We start from the raw sequence: 22,390 nt of genomic DNA on the forward strand, positions 1-22,390 counted from the left end.
AGCCCCCACCACAACCCAGGGCAGAGAGTTCCACTGCTGAACGGCTCTCACAGTAAGGAAGTTCTTCCTCATGTTCAGATGGAATCTCCTTTCTTGTAGTTTGAAGCCATTGTTCTGCATCCTCGTCTCCAGGGAAGCAGAAAACAAGCTTGCTCCCTCCTCCCCGTCTCTTCCTCTCACGTATTTATACATGGCTATCATATCTCCTCTTGTAGGGGCAACGAAACCAGAATATTTCCCAAAAGGCAGAAGCCCCCTTTCTAATAGGGAGAGCAAGGATGGACACCACGAAAGTAGAATCCTTTAAACTGCAAAAAAAACTATTTATTATTGCGTGGCCATAACAATAACGACAAACAAGCATACAGGGATGCAATCAAAGGGTTTGTCGCAACCCCCAATGGGGCTGCAGAGCATTTATAGTAAATGGAATATACATTTTCATTGGTTCCCAAAGACAAATCATTTCATTGGTCTAAGTTAGCTATACAGTTGTTCATTAGTTGTTTATGATTTTGATCGACATTATAGCACACGTGGGATCCTAACAATGGCACATCTATAACATAACTATAGTCCATTGTTCTCTGACCATGACTGTATCTTATCTATTAGTCTGTTGCAAACATGGCTTCAGAGCGACTGGGAAACTTGGGGGTTCTAACTAGCCAACAGCTAGCTGGTTTTGTCCGGATATATTGTTATCCTTGAATAGTAACTTCTTCTTTGGAGCACTGATTTCTCAAACAATCAGCATTTTCTGTGAACATAGGCCTACTGCAGAAATAGGCCAATATGGCAGTAAATCATGACATATGGGCATTGGGGAAATATCAGAAAATTCCCTTTTTAAAACCACATCCCCTCCACTCTCAGCCTTCTCTTCTTCAGGCTAAACATGCCCAGCTCCTTAAGCCGCTCCTCATAGGGCTTGTTCTCCAGACCCTTGCTCATTTGAGTCACCCTCCTCTGGACACATTCCAGCTTGTCAATATCTCTCTTGAATTGTGGTGCCCAGAATTGGACACAATATTCCAGGTGTGGTCTTAGAAAACTATTTGTTGATTTAAGTCTTAAATCCAATGGATAGATCAATAAGCAGACACAAGCCTTTTCCTCCACAAAAAAGGGGGCGGGGTTTCCCCACTCTGACCGAAAAGGGTTCCAACGATAAAGGTGCGCGCGGCTCCATAGAAGCAGGAAACAGAACGCGACTCGCTGGCGAAGTGTGTGTGTGGGGAATCTATCACTCTAACTCATTTCTAACTCTATATCCTTTGTGTTGTCTAAATCTCCTTTCCCCTCTCCTAGAGCGGCGCGTGCGCAGTGCCGGGGTCCCACCTGGACCGCTCGGCGAAGGGGACTGGGGGGCGTGGCTTAGCCCTTGGGCGCGAGCCGCCTCTCTCTCTCTCTCTCTCTGAGGCAAAAGAGGGAGGATGGAGTGAGAGTGCCATGGCGTCCCCGTTCCCGGCTGAGGAAGGCGGCCGAGGCGACCAGCTCAGCTCCGGCGACGAGGAGGAAGAGGGCGAGAGAGCGGCGGCAGTGGCGGCGGCGCTGCTGGGGGAGTCTCCGGGCCCCGGCTCCGACTCGGAGAGCCCCTCGCCTCCGGGCCTGGCCGAGCAGTTCGAGCGGGCGGCGGAGCGCGTGCCGGGCCTGGTGGCGGTGGCCAGCAAGGAGCAGCTCCTCGCGCTCTACGCGCGCTACAAGCAGGTGAGGAAGGGGCGCGCGGGCAGGAGGGGAGGCGCCTCTTAAAGGGCCCGCTCCCCCTTCCCTCCCCCCCTCCCCAAAGGGACTCTTCAAGGCCTCTCTGCCAACTTCGCCGCAGGGCGTTCGGCTGCCATTCAGAAGTTTCCTGCAGAGAGTAGAATAACTTTATTGTACACTAGCCATGCCCGGGTGATTTGAAAAGTGATTGTTATTATTATCATCTATATAAATAAAAACGTAATGTTCGTTTGTGGGATTAACAGAACTCAAAAACCAGTGGGCCAATGGACACCAAATTTGGACACAAGACACCTAACAACCCAATGTATGTCCTTTACTCAAAAAAATTGATTTTGTCATTTGGGAGTTTTAGTTTCTGGGATTTATAGTTCACCTACAATCAAAGAGCATTCTAAACTCCACCAACTATGGAATTGAACCAAACCTGGCACATAGGACTCCCGGTGCTTTTTGACCTGTTTGACCGGGTGCTGTTTTCCCCTCTCTTTCATAAGACTAGGAACTGGAACAATGCGTGACCGCATCTCAGTTTATGAACCCACACGCTCCCTTTGTTCATCCGGAGAGGCCCTGCTCGCGATCCCACCTGCGTCACAGCCGCGTTTGGTGGGGACGAGGGACAGGGCCTTCTCTGTGGTTGCCCCCCAACTTTGGAACACCCTCCCCAAAGACATTAAACTAGCACCCACGTTGGCAGTCTTTAGGAAGAACGTGAATACCTGGCTATTCAGATGTACCTTCCCAGAATAGGATAACCGCCCAGCACCATGTCCCAGAAGCACTTTATTAGAGTTAAGACTCTCTGCACATTGCACTTGCCCAGAATTCCAATATACCACCGTCACATCCAGCACTTTTTAACCTGTACCCATCATTGGCCCGGCCTGTTTTTAATGTGTAATAGTGTAATGTTTTTGTCATTGCTTATGTTTTAATTTTTGCTTTGTATTGTATTGTTATTGTTTGCGATTGGTGTGTTGAGGCCTTGGTCTCTGTAAGCCGCATCGAGTCCTTCGGGAGATGCTAGCGGGGTACAAATAAAGTTTAATAATAATAATAATAATAATAATGCAATGAGGCTGAATGATGGAAGATTCGGAAGAGATAAAAATCTCATGGTGGGGAACAAGACTAGGGAACCCTCTGCCACAAGGTGCAGTGATTACTGCCAGTCATAAAAGCAACCTATATTTTCCCATCGTGGTCAACTGTGAATACGCACATATGGTAGACTAGCGAGCTATTAACCCTGGCTTGTGGGCGTCATGCCACCGCAGAGAAAAGGACTGCCCTTCCAAATGAAGCATCCCTCTTAGAGGAGACATCCAATTCGGAGTGGGACATGAAGGTAAGCGGCATGGACCGTGTGGCAGCACGGCAAAGTGTATCCAGCTGCAAGCCCCTAATGAAGGCTGTAGAAGTGGACATCAACTTTGTGGAATGACCCTTCACATTCTGAGGACGGTTTCAACCTGCTCGTTGATACACCAATCAAATAGGCATTGCAAAGACACTGGAAGGCCACTGGCATCCCTCCTGTACTTCACGAACAATCTCGGGGATTTCTGTATCCCCGCAGTCCTGTCATTCTAAATTCCACCAACTATGGTATTGAACCAAACATGGCGCACAGGACTCCCACCACCAACAGAAAACACTAGAAGGGTATGGTGGGCATTGACCTTGAATTTTTGAATTGCAGTTCACCTCCATCCAGAGAACACTGTGGACTCAAACAATGATGGATCTGGACCAAACTTGACAGGAATACTCAATATGCCCAAATGTGAACACAGATGGAGTTTGGGGGAAATAGACCTTGACATTTGGGAGTTGTAGTTACTAGGATGTATAGTTCACCTACAATCAAAGAGCATTCCGAACCCCACCAACAATGGCATTGGGTTAAACATCCCACACAGAACCCCCATGACCAACAGAAAATTCTGTGTTTTTTCGTGGTCTTTGGTGACCCTTCTGACACCCCCCTGGAGACACCCCCCGGGGGGGGGGGGTCTTGACTTCCCAAGTTGAGAAATGGTGCCTTAAGGCCATCCAGTCCAACTCCCTTCACCAATGCAAGAAAACATAATCAAAGCCCTCCTGACAAAGGGCCATCCAGCCATAGATATAGATAGGTATGATTCTCACACACACAGATATAGTATCATAGATCTGAAAAGGAGAAAAACAATTATATGTTACATGTTACAGAATAGGCAAACCAGACAATCTCCACATCAACACTGACAAAGAAACAGCAAGAAATACTGTTTACCCACAAGCATAAAGAAATCACATATATTAGAAACCAACACTTTCTCATTATTTTCCATATCACCAGACCGGGCCACAGCAACGTGTGGCAGAGGACGACTAGTTATTATTATATTTCCACCCCGTTTTATCTCCCCCAAAGGTGACACAAAGCAGGTTAACATAAAAGCATCAGCATGCAATTTAAAATATACAAATATGCAAACATGGAAACAATTAAATATAAGCAGTATTACAAATTCACAGTTAAAATCTATTAAAGCATATTCAAAGTTAAAAACCACAGAAGCAGCTTAACATAAAAACATGAGCATAGAAATTAAAATATACAAATATGCAAACATTAAAACAGAATGAAATATAAACAGTATTACAACATTCGCAGTTAAATTCCATTAAAGCTAAAAACCACAGCACCCCTTGAATTGATCTTAAACACCTTCATCTTGAAAAGCCTGCCTGAATGAAAAGGTTTTAGCCTGCCACCGGAAGGACAGCAAGGAGGGTGGATGAACCATGGACGATGGGATTTGCAGTTCCTTCACCCACTTCCAGAGACTGGAAGTGTGATGTGTTATTTTATGTTTATGCAAGTTTAATTTTTTGCTTAGTTTTATAAGTTCTTATTGAGATTGTTTTATCCACTGTTTATGATTTCATAGAATCATAGAATCAAAGAGTTGGAAGAGACCTCATGGGCCATCCAGTAAACCCCCTGCCAAGAAGCGGGAATATTGCATTCAAATCTCCCCTGACAAATGGCCATCCAGCCATTTGTAGCCAGCCCCTGTGAACAACCTGGCCCTAGCTCTTTGGAACAGCTGAAGTTTCTGAGCTTTGTTTGTTTTTGGGTGTTATGAATGGACTCATTAGAAATTGCTGCATATCCATGGCCGATGGGGCTTGAAGTGGCCTCTGGATGTGGGTGAAGTTACTGCAAATGCTATCGTCCCTGGTCCACCCTCCCCCAAACATCAGTAGGACGTAAAGTGAATAATTGGGGGTCTGTGTGCCAAGTTTGATGCAGATCCATGGCTGATGGTTCTAGCAGTAGTCTCAGGATGCAGGTGAAGATACTGCAAATACCATTGTCTGTGGTCCATTCTCCCCCAAATCTCACTAGGACATAGAGTGAGTCATGGAAGAGGGTCATGTCTCAATTGGGTCCATATTCATGGCTGATGGGATTTGTAGTAGTCTCTGGAAGTGGGTGAAGGAACTGTAAATCCCATCATCCATGGTTCATCCTCCCCCAAACCTCATCAGGATGTAAAGTGGGTCATGGAGAGGTTGGGTCTGTGTCCCAACTATGGTCCAGGTCCATCATTTGAAGGCCTGTAGCTGGGGGGGTGGGGTGGGGGTTAAACGTTCAACCCCTCACAAATATTAGAAAGTTACTAGCAGTTTTTCATTCAGTTGTTGGTTCCTTAGAAGTCTCAGATAGTACAGTCTCTCCTGGGCTCTCTTAACCCACACTTCTGTATGAACATCCCAGGTCAGATCTTCCCTAACAGTGACACCCAGTGACTCCCTGAGTGGCCACCCGCTCCACTTAGTCTCCATTTATAACCAAGGGCTGAATTTCTGATCTATTCTTTCTGTAGAGAATTAAGATTATTGGGGAACTCTAGATTTAGGATAGAGTCCGAATATTCATATCCTGGTGTCATAATGAGCTTGATCCCCCATTACCCCCTTCCTTAGGATTGCTTGGATTGCCACTTGAAAAGCAAATTGTACCACACTTCTATGAGGGTCCTCCCTAAACATATTGTTCTGAATCAGAACTTTCCAATACTTCATGTCAGTCACACATTTTTTAGATGTGCATTGTTTTGCCACACAGGTTTACTAGCAAACCGGAGGTTAGACCAACCCCTTGATAAGAGATAGAAACACATTCAAAAACTGTAATAGTGAAATGTATAGAACGATAATAACAAAATGTATGAGGGCACGATATATTTCATGAAAACCTTTCATTTATATGTTTAAAATGGATAATTTGTAAGATAATAGCATACATTTCCAAGTTTTTTGTCAATTCCCATTACATTTGCGTGGCACGATCACACACTGCAGCCAACATGCAGAGCTTTCCAAACAGTTCACGTTGATGATACGCTTTTTCAACGAGCATTTTTTTTGACACTGTAATTCAGTTTTGCTAGCAAATGAGGCATTAAACTAACTCCAATGTACGAGATAACAAACTTATACATAAATGTATGTGGGCACCACATATCTCATGAAAACCTTTCATTTATATTTTTTAAAATACAGGCAGTCTCCGAGTTACAAACATCTGATTTACAAATGACTCATAGTTACAAACGGGGGTGAGACAACAGAAAGGGAAATAAATCTGCTCCTCGAAAGGGAAATTATCATGGGGAAGAGGTGTCTCCACTGAAGCTTTATTGCCAGTCTTTGTTTATACAACAAGCTAAATCTTTCAAAATCCAGTCATAGGAACAGAAAGTAAGGTGAAATTTTCTGAACAGGGGCACAGACAGCAGAGTATACACCACAGGAATGTTAACCCCTATGCTATCATATATACTTGGTTGGAGTTATAACTAAAAATGTAGCTCTTCTGACTTATATGTAAATTCAACTTATGAACAAACCTACAGAACCTATCTTGTTTGTAACTTGGGGACGGCCTGTATATGATTTATTGCTTATATTGTATAGACTGAGGCATCTCCTTACATTCGCACTGCAGCCAATGTAGTTTGGAAAGCTCTGCTCTGGATGCTTCCTGAAAAAATATTTCTGAAAAAATATTTCATATATAACATTGTAGTCAAGAAAGTAAAACTGCATTCTTAGCTTTACTATTCCCAGAAGTAGTCATGGCTGGTCCTATGTGTAGTCATGGCCATACAGTGATAAATCATTGGGTTGGAAGAGACCGCAAAGGCCCTACCTTTCTTAAAAGCATGGAGCTTTAACCAGTAGGAATGTATTTGTATCCTATTCTATTATAGAAAAAAAGTTTTGTAATCTTTACAATCAAGAACCCATAGTATCTGACAGACACGAGTAACTTGATCATCTGGTAACCACTCCCTTGCCAGTAAATTGTGTGATCCCATCCCAGGCTTGAAGGATGTTTTGACAATGCTACCTTATTATTTAGGTGTGACTGGATGTGGGAAGGACTGTAATTCTACATTGCTCCAGGAATAATGTCATAGTCCAGTTTGGAGAGTGGCACATTCCTTCACTCTGTAAGCAGAGAGATAAATCCTGCAAAATTATGTCTTTCAATACTTGATGAGAGAGAAACAGTTCTATTTGCATGCATAGTAGGCATCTTGGTTTCCATGACTGTCCTCATAATTTCCCTTCCTAACCTTGAGTCTAATTAACTTATACCTAATTTATTTATTTATTCTGTTTATATGTCACCTTTCTCCTGGATTAGGACCCAAGGCTACTCACAAAAGAATCACATTAAAATGGCATGTTAAGAAAAAATTAAAAAGCATATAAAGTATTGCCACTAACACTTGAAAGTTTTTGTAGGAATTTCTATAGTTTCTGAGATACAACAGGTTTGGTCCACATAGCTTGAAGAATCTAGGACCTTGATTAAAACATAGAAAACATTTTTTTAGTCTCTGGAAGTAGAACTTCACATCTGACATCACATGTTGTACTTTCCTTGGTATGGTGACAAGATTGCTTACTTTTAGTTGTACTTTTTTCTTCAGGTCAAATGTGGTAGCTGCAACACTCCCAAACCTGGATTTTTTGATTTTGAAGGAAAGCAGAAATGGTAAGTACAGAATCTTTCCTTAGGAAATTTGATTTTCTTTCATGGTTGCCTATAGTAAATTTATTTTGCATTAATTGTTGGAAAATTCTTAGGATCGGTATGCTCAATTATATTTTTGCTTTCACATACATTTTTAACATAATGATGGTCCTCTGAATTTTCCCTAAGAAGGCTGTTCTTGTTTAACTAGTTATTCATTTCGTGAAGGCATGAATGCCTTGCAAAGGTTACAGTCTGTCTCATTTTACTGGATGATAATTGTTTGTTGTATATGAAGGACCTCTGTGTAGGTTTTTTTCATTTGGATTATAGAAGTTCTCCAGCTCTCTTCAGGGAGATTCTGAGACTGTACCGCTCCCTTCCTCAAAGGTTTTAGAAGAAGAATGCAATATTTACAAACTCATTAAACATTCACTGGTGAAGACTTGTTTTACATTCTGAACTTGACAAGAACCTCTTGGTGGAAGGGTACTCTATTCTTAGAACATCTCCCATATTAATCATATCAATCAACCATCAAACTGCTTCTTAAACTATTCTGAGTTTAAAGAAGGGTTCAGGTTTTCATAACAGGTTTCATTTGGGAAATGGCTTTGGATGCCTGCTTAGATATTATAATAATAATAATCATCATCATCATCATCATCTGCCAGCTGCAAAATGCCACCTTACTGGGATCTGCTCGCATTATCTGCCAATACATCACACAGTCCTAGACACTTGGGAAGTGTCCGATGTGTGATCCAGTACAACAGCCAGCAGAGTGTCTGCTGTGGACTCATCTTGCTTTGTTTTAAATAATAATAATAATAATAACAACAACAACAACAACAATAGTTTTTATCTCTGGCCACTTCTCCTCACAGCTCGAGATGGGTTACACCATTACTAAAACATAAACAAACACATCATCATTTTAAAATACTCCATAAAATACATATATTAAAATATATTTCCACAAAACAAAAATTAGGCATACAGTGTTAAAATTCATCATTAAAACTCTCTGGGTAGAACTGCTGGAAGAGATAGGTCTTCACTTGTATCTTAAATTCTGACAGTTGATCCAGCTATCAGAGCTGCACCAACAGGTTGTTCCATAGTCGTGGAGTGGCTGATGAAAAGGTCCTCTGGGTGGTGGTTTTGCTAGTCAGGTTTTGGTTGGTAGAGTAACTGCCCCCCAGAGGGCCTAAGTGTGCAGGGTGGATTGTATGGAAGAAGGCTATCCTGTAGGTAATCTGGACCGAAACCATGTAGGGCTCTAAAGGTTGAAACCAACATATTGTACTTTGCCTGGAAACTAATTGGCAGCCGGTGGAGAGACTTTAGGCTAGGTGTAATATGCTCACTCCTAGATGTTCCCATAACTAATCTGGCTGCCATATTTGAACCAGCTGGAGTTTCCAGCTGGTGGCCCAATGTAGAGCATGTTGCAGAAGTCCAGCCTTGAGGTTTCCAGTGCATTCATGACCATCTTCAGGTCCTCCAAATCTAAGAAGGGGCACAGCTGGCATATTAGCCGAAGCTGATAGTAAGCATTCCTGACCATTGCATCTACCTAGGTGGACATTTAGAGAGGTGAATTCAGGAGCACTCCCAAGCTGCAAACACAGTCTTTCAGGGGGAGTGTAACGCCACCCAGGACTGGTTGACACACCTCCACCCCCAAATTAGGACCCTTGATGGCAAGCACTTCTGTTTTGTCTGGATTCTGTTTCAATTTGTTTTTCATCATCCCTCTCATTACCTTCTCCAGGCATTCATTCAGAGGAGACACAATGTCTTTAGCTGTTGCTGCTTTTGAAGGCATGGAGAAATAGATTTGGGTGTCATCAGCATACTGATAACACCCTACCCCATGCCTATGGATGGACGATCTCTCTCAGCAGTTTAATGTAAATTCTAAAAAGCATTGGGGATAGAATGGCACCCACATGGCAGCTCCTTTTTTGAGGAGCAGCTATCCCCAAGCTCCACCATCTGGAACCTGCCTGAGAGATATGACCGGATCCACTGCAACACAGTGCCTCTGATACAGTGGTTCTCAACCGGGGGTCCCCAGATGTTTTTGGCCTTCAATTCCAAGAAATCCCAGCCAGTTTAGCAGCTGTTAGGATTTCTGGGAGTTGAAGGCCAAAACCATCTGGGGACCCCAGGTTGAGAACCACTGCTCTGATACCTGCCCCCCCTCTCCCAGGCATTCCAGAAGGATATCATGGTTGATGGTATTGAAAGCCACTGAGAGATCTAGAAGCACCAACAGGGACACACTGCCCCTATCGCTGTTGAGACGGAGATCATCCACAAAGGCAACCATCGCAATCTCAACTCTGTGTCCTTCTCTGAAGCCACTTTGAAATGGGTCAAGGAAGTGTGTGTCATCCAAGACTGCCTGTAGTGTTTCCCAAAACAACTTAAATACAACTTGAGAGTTCACCAATGGATGGGTTTAGGGAATTGTATAAAAACAATTGTAGTATTCTATACTTCTTATCTGACTCTTGTGTTGTTAGAAAATATGTTTAGGCTGAAATTGTTGAAATCTAAGCAGAAACATGGTGATGTAAAGCATGCATGTACATTAGCTTACTAAGGATATGTAATTAATTTTTGAAAACCTGATCCTGGGAGACATTTGATACTGTATGTGCTAGTTTTTACTGACTAGTGATTGTTCTCTCCCATTCAGGGAAGCTTGGAAAGCATTAGGTGATACAAGTACTGAGCAAGCAATGAGAGACTATGTTGCTACTGTGAAGAAACTGGACCCTGATTGGAATCCACAGGTACATTAAAAGCCTTGTTTTATTGTAATATTAAAACCATTGTTATACCAGCAGATGCTTATTAAAATGTTGCAAGTCCCTTCCTTTCCCCAAAGGCTTCTGTTCTGCCTCATGTCCTGTTTTTAAGAGTTTTTCAGCTACTGGAGCCAGTTTTGTTGCTGTGTGGAGACAGTAGGGTGGAAGGCGAATAGGTCCCAAATCCCAATTCTGCAAATGGAAACATTTCATCAGTAGAATTCCAGTGCTGGATTCTCATGGCATACATTGGGATGGTAAATTTATACTTGTCAGATGTTTTGGACTTCTGTTGCCCTGATCATTGGTCATGGTGGCTGTTGGATGATCAACATTACCAATCCACTCAATATACATAGGAAATGTATAGAAGATGTTTTAGATTTGACCTTTTAATGTGAAACATGTGCTCCATCACTCAGCTATAACAAGTCAACTGCAGATATCTGGTATTATGGCTTACTGTGCAGTTTCAGTAGCTGGAGAGATGCTATGTGAACTTTTCTGAAATAAGCAGTATTATCTCAGCTTCTACCTGCAGTATGAAAAAATGCTGGTGCTAGTAGGCTTTTTATGATGATCATAAGTGTGAGGTTAATGTTATAAAAGTGACATTGAGAAAACCTGGTGGGTAACTGCACTCTGTATTATTTCTTGTGGGATGATGTAGTTTGTGCTTTAAATCCATCATTCATGATTGGTCATGAAAATGTTTCCTGGCAGAAGAGAACCTTGATGGACTTCTTGAAACTTTTTAGTCCCTTTCTCCGTTGTTAATACACACACATACCCTTTTGGTGGATAATAATGGTAGAGTAGGGTGAATGTGAGCAGAAATGAGATGCAAGGTTGGTAAACAATTTTACAGTAAATATTCCCCACCTATAGTTTCTTTAAGGGGAGCTGTTTGATTATGCTTGCTGTAATTCAAACATAGTGCTTCAAGATGTTTTACATATGGAATAATTCCTAATATTATTAAGATGATATGAAATTTAACAATATTGACATATAACCTTACTGTGTTTTCCAATTCTTTTCTTTACAATTGCTTTCTGTCTTTATAATTACTGTAATTCAAAATAAACTCATTTAAAAATGTTATATCCCGGATTGCTCTCAAAATTGAATGGGAACTATTAGTAATTTGTAAACCAGAAATTGGAAATGTTACTGGTCATGGACAAAACCATCCATGGTAATGATTTTTGATATGCATGGTTGCCTCCAGCACAAATGAGGGGTGAAAAGCTGAGTGTGAATTGTCCAAGCTAAAGCACTGGGTACCCATGCCTGGGAGGTGATTTGAATCCTGGTCTCCAGAGTTGTAGTCCAGTGGTCAGACCATGCTGGTTCAATGGTGGCACCAAATAAATAAATGATAATAATAATAACAATAAAAATAGTGGGTGGCTTTTGAACTCCACTGGGAAAAAAGTTTGAGGATAGGCATAAATGGAGAAGCGGAAAGGCACTTGGCTTGGTATATCCAAGAGACTTAGCATATTAATGCATCCTCCCACTTCAATTTTGGAAAAGAAAAATGTGAACTCCATTGAAGTGGGAAGGCGGGAAGGTGACTTTAGAAGTTGAGTAAGAGTTGTGGAGTTGTGTGTGAGAGTTGGAATGATTATGAATAATATTTGGGGCTTTTGTTTACTTGAAAAACTTGCAACCCTGTTCTATGCGAACACGAGATTCTTATGAAGAAGCTCTGCAATCCAACAGGCAGAAAAGTGATAACCCAGACATGGGCAAACTTGGCCCTCCAGGTATTTTGGACTTCAACTCCCATAATTCTTATCATGGTATGAAGTTTGCCCATGCCTGGGCTAGAAGCTGCACATGGTGTGCAGCTTTGCAAGTCATTTTTTTTGTGAGCAGCATTTTATGGTGAGAACCTGGTAATCATAGAAAAACGTTCTCTCCTAATTTAAAATCCCTTGCTAACTTCATTTCTGTTATTTCCCTCAAGTACAGTCTTCCTACAGTCACCTACAGTTTAAAGGTAGCTGACACTATCTTTTTTATATGAAGATCTTTATTATGTGTTTTTAGACTTCTGAAGCTGCAATGGTAAGAAGACTTTTCTGAAAGCAATCTCCTCTGAATCCACTGGGATTTATTTCGGAGTAAATGCGAACAGTTATCAATCAGAATTGCACAGAAGCAAACTTCTTACCATGCAACATTTTATTAATGAAAAACAGGACACACATAACATGGTACCTTTCAAGAGCTGTTATGGTGTCAGAATTTATGAGGACGAACACACAAGCTAGGAAAGGCTGGAGCAGTTTACTTTTTCCTGAACCTACTGGTAAGGGCAAGATACCACTCTCCCCCTGAATTAAGTGAATGCTTACTTCTTTCATACTTTGAATGCAGTTTGCAGCTACTAAAGTTAGCTAAGTACAAGAGGGAATTAAAGGAGGAGAGAGAAACTGGGACATTTTAAAAGAGGATTTTAAATTTCTTGACTTCCCCCCTTCATTGTAACCATTTTAATGATCGTGGCCTGCCACAGTTGCACGTATTTTCTAATGAAAATAAAATGAAAAGAGTACTAGTATTAATAACGAAACCACTGATTTGAGAAATTAAGAAATTTTGGAGTGTTTTGGATAGGAAATTGGTTTGTTTTCTGTAACATTTCTATGAAATTTAAAACTTTCCCAAATTTGCATGTGTATATAGATTGGTGTTTTACGCCCTATTTTTTGACAAGGTACTTACTTACTTACATGGGCGATCCCTCGTTGGCTGAGTAGGATAGTCTTTCAGGATCAGAATTCTTGTGGGTCTGTATGTGGCTGTGGAGCCCTATTCTTGATCTGCATCTTCTTCTGCAGTGAGGGCATTGGTTTCCAGTTGGAAGGTGGTCCCGGTCGGGGTTGGCTTGATGTGCCTTACTCTTGGCACGTTTCTCTCTTTCACCCTCCATTTGTGCCTCTTCAAATTCTGCAGCACTGCTGGTCACAGCTGACCTCCAGCAGGAGTGCTCAAGTGCCAGGGCTTCCCAGTTCATATATACAAGGTATATATGGCCACCTTATTAGGGATTTTGTCTAGATAAAATAACAAGAACAGAAATGAGATGAAATGTTTTAAATTTCTCTGCATTTATTATTTTACAGTGTTTATATACTTTTTATTCCCAATTTTCTGATTTCTTGCGCTTTCTTCTGAGTAAAAAGGAATTGTGTAATATAACCTACTAATGATAAGACAGCATCTTAAGAGGTAGACCTTTTGTCTTTAATTTTTTTGATACAATTGCTGAGGCCTTCAAACTCAAGAATAGAAAAAATGGATGGTAAAAATGGTAAAAGGAATTTAATCCTCCATTGAAGGATTGTTCTATTTTTCTAGGAAATAATGGAATGAAACTCATGTGTCTATAAACACCTACTTTGGATCTGCCTACAATTGACTTCCCCTTCCACTGTCATTTTGTGGGTCCATAAAATGTCCTCTTGTTTGTATGCTGAATGTCTACCTGTCACAGGCTTCATTGTCCTTGGTGACTTCTTATTCTCCTTGCAATGTATAAACTAATTAAGCCCATGGCCACAAGAGGGAGCTCCAATTCCATTACTGAAGGGGGGGAAATCATTTTTAAAGCATTGCAGTCCTTTAACAGCCATCATCACCTTTAAATTTGGATTCAAAAATATGTGTAGACTCTATGAATACAAAATGCTAAAGATTTTTTTCAACAAATAAAGAGTTCATGTAGAAATTGATTGCTTACTCTTAGTTGTCTAAGAATACTAGGAATGTAACCACTGCTTTGCTTGCACTGGCCAAAGGCCTATTTGGTCTTTTCCCGAGGAGCTAGCCAGCCAATCCAGTAGACTCACAAGTAGTATGGGTTGTTTACAGCTCAAGATATTGTTTCTGCATATTCAAGTGCCATTCATCATTTATACGCTGATTGTGAGTTTCTAGAGGGAACTCTAGAATAAGCAGTGGAATTCATGTACTCTTTCATGTCCCAGCAGTCTTAAACTACATAAAATATCTTGAGGAATGGTGGAAACCGCAATCTAAAAACAACTGGAGGCTGCATGACTCTTAGAAGCTTCTATGAAATTTATCTATCAGTTCCGCTAAATTTTATCATATATTTTTGTATATAGGTATACCGCATGTATAAGGCAAATGCAAATTTTGGGACCAAAATTATGAACTTTGATATGATCTCTTGGATAAGTTGAGGGCAAAGTTTTGAGGTCAGCATGTGCTCAGCCAGGGATTCTGCTAGGCAGCAGGGGGGATGGTACAGTAACAGAATCCCCGTCTATCCCTGGTTTTCAGACTCGGGTGCACACATTCAATGTGATTCAGCTTTCTAGTGGGTAATGTGGTCAGGTTAAAGTGGTCTTTATAGACCACAGATACCCCCCCCCCCCCCACACACACACTTTCCCTCATCTGCTCACTGACAGAGTATCTGGCTGGGAGGGCCTGTGCCCAGGTTGGACCACTATCATCTCCCAGCCAAGTTTCCATGAAGTATATCATATCAGTCCCCTCAACGAAGCAAGCCAGGTTAGTTCTTTTATTTTTGAGGTGATCATGGATTGTATGTGTTTTATTTTTAACTGGCAATACTTAAGAGCAAGGTGAGTTTTTGTGGATGGTCTGGCTCACTCTCCATGTTTCCCAGTCAGACAGGGTGACCAGAAGGTGCGATAGGTCTTAAACAGCTTTCTCTCTTATTTGTTTACATTTATTTATTTACAGTATTTATATTCTGCCCTTCTCACCCCGCAGGGGCCTCAGGGCAGATTACAATGTACACATATATGGCAAACATTCAATGCCAAGACACACAACATAGACAAGACAGTCAGTGGCTATTTAACTTTTTCTGGCCGCCAGCAGAGCTGTCGCTTTCATCGTCCATCTGCGACACTTATGAAGTACTTCCGCATTCCCTTCATGCTTTTGCTGGAGTGCATTTCTGGAGTCTTTTTATGGCCTCGTAAATTTTGTTAAATTAGCCTCCCCACACATAGGTGGTACCTAAATTTCCTACTTGACAGGTGCAACTGTCTTTCGGGTTGCAAAAGTCGAAAACAAGCTACACAATTGGTCAGACGCTCACGCCGACCCGGGCTGGCTTCGAACTCATGACCTTTTGGTCAGAAGTGATCTTAATGCAGCTGACACTCAGCCAGCTGCGCCACAATCCCAGTCCTCTTTCCTTTATAACAGCGGTTCTCAACTTGTGGGTGTACCAGTTGTTAGAATATCTGGGAGTTGAAGGCTAAAACATCTGGAGACCCACAGGTTGAGAACCACTGCTCTATAAGGACATGTGACCCAGCCATCACCATATCTCCCTCTGCCCTGCACAACTTATATTGCTGCACCAGCTTCATTATATATTCTATTAAACAGTAAATAATTAAGATAAAAAGAAAGAGAAAAGACATACAATAAGACAGTACTGATAACAAGACTTGATACCTAACATACTCTACCAGTCAATGTGTGTGTTTCCAGCTGATGAGACTGATTAGTTGGTTAGCTAGGCAGAATCCTACTGCCACCAGGGGGCTGTCTTGTAGCCAACTGGGTAGCTCTCACCATTACACAGTCTTTCCGCTGGCACTCTCATTGGCAGCTGGTGTGCCATTCCCAGAGCAGCTAGCATCTCCCTTAAATGAGCTGATAGGATTTTGATTACATGAATGTACTTGACACACAACATAACTAAAATAAAGGGGGAGTTTATCTGTGTTTCTGCTGGTAAGGACCAAAAGTATACAGCAAGATAGCAGTGCTGGGTGGCAAGTTCTCTAGCTTCTGAGAGCTCTTTCAGACAGGCCCTATAGCCCAAGATCTGATCCCAGGTTTTCTGCTTTAACTTGGATTATATGAGTCTCCATTTCCAGATAATCTGGGATAAACAGAAAACCTGGGATCGGATCCTGGGCTATAGGGCCTGTCTGGAAGTGTCCAGGCTCTCTCTTTCAGAAGCACATGTAAGGCTTCCTAGCCTTGTGAACACACACTATATGCTCTTGGAGGCTACTGAGTCACCCGTGTGGGATGGGCCTGTGGCTGTAGGTCTCCTTGTGTGTAAGCCCAGATCTGAGCAAGGCAACAGACCTGGGTGGCAAGTGCTCCAACTTTTGGGTCTCTCTTTCAGCACCTGTAGAGTTTATGCCTCAGGGGATAAGCCACCCCTGTCCGCTGCCACCATTTATTGCCTAGACATTGCAAAAGGCCTCAGGAGAAAGTAGATGTTGGTGTTTAATTTGGGTTCTCCATGGACAAATTTCTCAAGGGAAGAGTTCAGTCCATCCATGGAGAACTCAATGCCCGGGTGGAAAAGCATCAAAGAGCTGCTGCCATGGTGGAGAGAGTGGAAAGGAAGGCTTTCCCCCAGCTTCTCTCCCCCCCCCCCCCCACCACTCTCTCTGTATCAGAAGAGAGATACCAAAAATCCATGATGGGATTGGGGAGAGTAAAATGGATTGTGACTTTCTTCAGCTTCTCCTGGAAGGAACTAAGGTCAGAGTTTTGTCTGTTCAGGGAACACCTAAAAGAAGAACTGACTGTCCACTGCATTAGGAAGTGCCAAAGAGTTGCTGAACTGTTGTTTTTTTTTTTTTTTAAAAAAAAGCAGACATTACAAAATGTCAGAAGTGCAGTGGTATTTGATTTGTCTATAAGTTGCTCTGTTTTTTTGTGGAGGTAAAATTTCATCTTATTATGCACAAAGTTGGTCAAGAATATATATTTTCTATTGGAAAAGATTTTCTCTTCCCATTGATTAGCCTCTAGAGGGCAGTGTTTAATCAAATAGCCAACAAGCAATTGCACTCAATTTAAGACCAAATGCCTGTGGCTGTTGAAATTTGAGAGATAAATAATTTCATAATTTGCTTCAACTTAAGCTGTGAAATGGGAGATTTAATATGGAAGAAAGGCAGTTTCCTTCCTTTAAGCATGACTCTCCATGTTAATAATATTTGTCAGTCATGTTGTATTTATATAGCCTCTGAATAGCAAGAAATATTCAGGGAGTAAATATTATATTTTATATGCTGTGCATTTCTGCAAAAAAAAATGACACTCAGGGTTGGTGTGCACTGAGTTAATTCCGTACACAATGCCTCCCAATCAAATCCCCAGATCCAAAGTAGTCTTAGGTTGTTACAGCTTCTGCTACATTGAAAAGCCTTAAATATAAGATCAGCCTCACAGATTGTGTGGCCATCATAGTGTCAGCTGATCTTTTAATTTGAAAATATTTTCTATTTGCTTCTATCCAAATTTAATATATCATACCTAATTAAACCTATGACCATATCCTGACTTAAACAAAATTGTGGGCTGTACTTCAATTTTCCAAAATATTGCATGTTTGTCATTAAAGTCATGTATTGAGTTAAAAGCTGCAAGTTAAGGTTTTGGGATGTCAAAGATTTTATGGAAAGGTCAACCTTAATTTTTAGTTATAAATGTATGAAAGGTAAATGCAATTTCACTGAATAAAAAATCAGCATTTGGCAGAGAAGACTCTGCTACTGGAAGACATTAAGTAAATGCAGTATATTAAGAAAGCTGTGGTTTGGAAGCTAAATCATAGACCACATGTCTTTTAGTTTGGTCATGCAAACAGATGCTGCCTTGTTAATCAGCCCAGTGAGCCACCCACCACAGCTAAGGGAAGAAATAGAGAGGTTTGGTCAGGATTGTCAGAGGTTAGAAGGAGAACAAAGGAAAAATATGTTAGGTCATAGCTTAATTTAATCTATGGCTTCTTTTATATCCTGCCCTGTATCTTTATTTGCAACAATACAAGTGACTCCATGCATCGTTTGTAAAAGGAGGTAATACTTCCCATTATGCACTTTTATTTTGATGTTTCTTATATTCCTTTAAAACAAACAACAGTTGGGTGAAATGGTTGCCTTCACATGGTGTAAATTGTTGCCTTAGCATGATGTACCTCTAGTGTTCATGTAACTTTTAATTTAAAGCAGGGATGTGATATCCCCTTAAAATGTTAATACAATAAATCTTAATGAATGGTTTTATGGTGTCTTTGTGATCTCGAGAAGCCACAAATCTTCTGCCTAATTGTATTATTTTTTCTGAATTGAGGCTGTAAAAAAATGAAGCTCCATGCTACTATAGTATCATATACATGCTATACGACTCAGATAAATACTCCCTAGGTTTTTAAATAATTTTTTCCAGTATGAAATATGAAAGTGCAATAATATGTGGCCCTTTTTGTAGTAGAAATTTACAGATTGAATCTGCAGAAATTTGTCAAAACAATACTTAAGGCCACAAAATGGGAAACTGGGTAGAACCAAAATTGACAGATGGGTTCTATGCAGGTATGCTACTAACACACTTTAAAATAGCTATTACAGAACAAGAAAAACATATTATTTCAGATTAATATGAACTGTTCATAAAAAACACTTGAGAGAAATGTTGCTGAATGCTTGAAAAAGTATTTCCAGAATTACACTTTATTTATTTACTAGTAAATCCTGTTGAACCCCCAGTATCTTATATTTGAATAGATACATATGGGATTGTTTTGTTACTATTATGGTGCTTGAATGATGTTTAAATGACTGTAATGATATATTTTAATAACATATAAGGTTGATTTTAGTTCTTGCCTTGCATTGGTACATTCATGTTTGTATGATTTTCTCTTTATTCATTTACATTTACATCGAGCTCTATCCTAAGGCTTAATGCAGCTTGCTTTAAAAGGGGAGAGAAACAAAACTTTACCATTTTTTCCTGGATGCTCTATATCCTGCACTTCTGAGACCTTTGCCATGTGATTTAGAAAATTAAAAATGCATGGAAATGTTTATACTAAGTGAAAGAATGTCCCCCTGGTTTTTTTTTTAATCTAAGGGCAATGGTTCTCAATGTTTGGCCCTCCAGATATTTTGAACATCAGGTCCAAGAAGCCCAAATCAGTGTCGTTTAATGAACAGGAGTTATGGGATGCCTAATCCAAGATATCTGATGGGTCCAGAAGTTGAGAACCACTGCAGTAGGGACAAGAATGCACAAAAGTATTCTTGTTGGAAAAACCGCTTGCAAGTATGCAAGCTAGGAAAATTGCAGAAAAAGTCCCCTGACAGTTTAAATGACAGTGTAAATGTTTTCTTACAGTTCCATACTGATGTTTCTCCCTGATTCTGCAGATATTGTTCCCTCTTTGCATAAACTCTGCCTTTAATACCAGTTCATTATCAATCCTAGTTAACTTATAAGTTAAAGATGATAAAAGAATGAAAAATTAAATTGTAACTTTTACCAGAACGCTTGCTGTTTTAATTCTTTATAAATAAATTTAAGGAAGCTTTGTAAGAAAGTATGCAGTATCAGTTGCCCTAAAATTGGCACACGCACTGTAAGTGTAGTGTTTGTTTTCTTTCTTTCTTTCCTTTACTCTCCATTGTTTAGATTAAATAATTTGAGAAAAGGTAGGCATTTTTTCTCTGCCACAATTACAAATTGCAATAAAACTTAGAAATTTCGAGTACAGCGCTCAACTTTTCTGAATAGTTTTGAGCCCTGTTTCAAAGCATAGTTTCTGCTTTGAAAAAGAGAAGAAACTGGGTTTATACAATAAGTACTATGTATGTGTTGCATGTCTGTATAGGCTGTTTGTTTTATTTCCTTTGATTTTATGTCTTTTGAAATTTATAGACTCCTGATTTTTATTTATGACATGGCAGTTGACTTCCTTGTAGCAGTTAAATGAAATAAAATATTGCCAAAAATATTGCCTAATATATTTGTGGAGTTTTGTCTGTTTCTTTATTTTTCTAAAAGGTATGATATGAAAGCTAAGTGATAATTCCTTTTTCTTGTTGTAGTTTACATAATTTTTATCTTAAATAATTCTTTGTTTAGAGGATTTTGTGGTTGTACTTCTTAGCATATCATCATCATCATTATCATGATCCAAGCTTTGGAATTTAAAGCAGTTTCCAACACTTAAAACAAGTATATTCATATGAAACATTGGCTTTAAAAGCTATCAAAATCAAACTACTTTCAAACACTTGAAATTCATATATTTGTTCAAGGGGGAAAAACTTCCTTATTTTCATGTTATCACTTTTGTGAAAGGTCCTTTCAAAAGCATGAACACATGCCATGTTCTTTCTGATAATTAATCTGTACAGGATTATCTATGGCAGAAAAATGTCTTCGTAAGAGGGGGAAACTCTGATAAAAGTCCCCCTCAGTGTGGCGTCTAATAAAACTCAGACTTAAGACCTGCTGTGGGATTTTAAGGAAATCCATGTTTTGGGTGGAGAGGCATGGCCATCTATTGAAACCCTTCTTCTTTTACATTGAGGTTCTTATTTTGAGCTTTGCATTTACTAAAGGTTTATCAGGTGGCAGGAAAAGAGGAAGGCCTCATTGCAGATAAATTGAGGAAACCATGCCTCTGAGATTGCAAGACTTGAGCAGAGCTGTTGATGACTAGGTCTTAAGGAAGTCTCTCATCGTAGGTGTGCTGTAAGTTAAAGTTTACTTATCACCTACGGATCCACAAGAATACTGATCATGGAAGACTATCCTACTCGTCCAACGAGGGATCGCCTAAAAAAAATCAGCAAATAACAAAACAGTGTAAAGCTATGGAGTGGTTGATAGAAAAACCTGGAATGTTTAACCCTCCTTAATATTTACTAGTAAGTGGGAACAAGATTTGGGTGTTGAGTTACTGATCTCACCATTGCCATAAGAGTGGATGCAATGAATGTTCAGCTGTATGTTAATTTTCAAACTTAAAGAGTTTTCTTGAAAGTTAACATACAGCTGAACATTCACTGAATATTTTAAATCAAAGCAGTTCAAAGATTATAAAGAAATTGTTGGGTTTTTTTCATTATGGCTGCCAACTGGGTGTTGTAAACTATAGGGAAAAGACACCAGAAAGGAGCCATTTATGGTTATTGAAAATTTCTGAACATCCAGATTAACAAATTGCATTAGCCTTAAAAAAAGAGGGAAACACATGTACGTCTACAATGAGGTTTCTTCAAGATGGAGCCCAAGGCAAAACATGTACATAATTTATGTTTCATATATACCTTATAGACATAGCTGGAAAGCAGTTTTATAAACATTATTTTTATTAATTTTATTACGTTTGTGTACAGTGAAACCATCAGAAAGCAAAACTGTCACTATCTCTGCCATCCCTATGGACCATTTTTGATCTTGGAGTATTTGTAAATGCACCACTTGCATTAATATTCTCAATTGTTTTTCTACTATGAAGGCATGAGTGGCATTGTGGATCAATTGTCTGATAAAGGCTTCTGACACCTCCAGAAACCCTCAGTAGGTGACTTTGAGGCAGACACTATCTCAGTGTAACCTACTTTAAAGCACTATCATGAGGCTAAAATGCACATTTTGGTAAGAACCAACATTCATCAGGGCAAGATGTACATTTTAAGTTTGATTTTAAATGGAGCTGATTTTCAGAATAATAGTAAATGTAGAATGTGGGAAATGTATGACTTATTGTTTTTGAAGACATTCCAGGTACTGGTTTATCTTTGGTCACTTGATATGCCTGTTCATTGTAGCCAGATTGAATTGCTGAAAACAAGATATTTAAAGTAGAATGTTTCTGTCAGACTCTAATGAAGTCTGTGACTGAGCTAGTGTCCTTTCGTAAGAGCGGGATTCACAGATGTGAATCTGATAGAGAAACTGGTCCTCTGAACACTTCTATTTGTGTCTATTTATACAAATTCTGTAAAAA

The 22,390-nt window shown here is 40.2% G+C and overlaps 1 protein-coding gene across 1 annotated transcript in view; it reads left to right on the forward strand.

Annotated features, from left to right (window-relative positions):
* Positions 1-1,318: 1,318 nt before the first annotated feature.
* The window catches only part of ACBD6 (acyl-CoA binding domain containing 6), a 108,906-nt gene continuing 87,834 nt past the window's right edge, over positions 1,319-22,390 (forward strand). The window contains exons 1-3 of the mRNA XM_060774458.2: positions 1,319-1,710; positions 7,728-7,792; positions 10,482-10,578. Coding sequence (XP_060630441.2) covers positions 1,453-1,710; positions 7,728-7,792; positions 10,482-10,578 — 420 coding nt within the window. The 5' untranslated portion in view covers positions 1,319-1,452. The remainder of the gene's footprint in view (positions 1,711-7,727; positions 7,793-10,481; positions 10,579-22,390) is intronic.

Source organism: Anolis sagrei, chromosome 4 (assembly GCF_037176765.1).
Source record: "Anolis sagrei isolate rAnoSag1 chromosome 4, rAnoSag1.mat, whole genome shotgun sequence".
Taxonomy (NCBI): Eukaryota; Metazoa; Chordata; class Lepidosauria; order Squamata; family Dactyloidae; genus Anolis; species Anolis sagrei.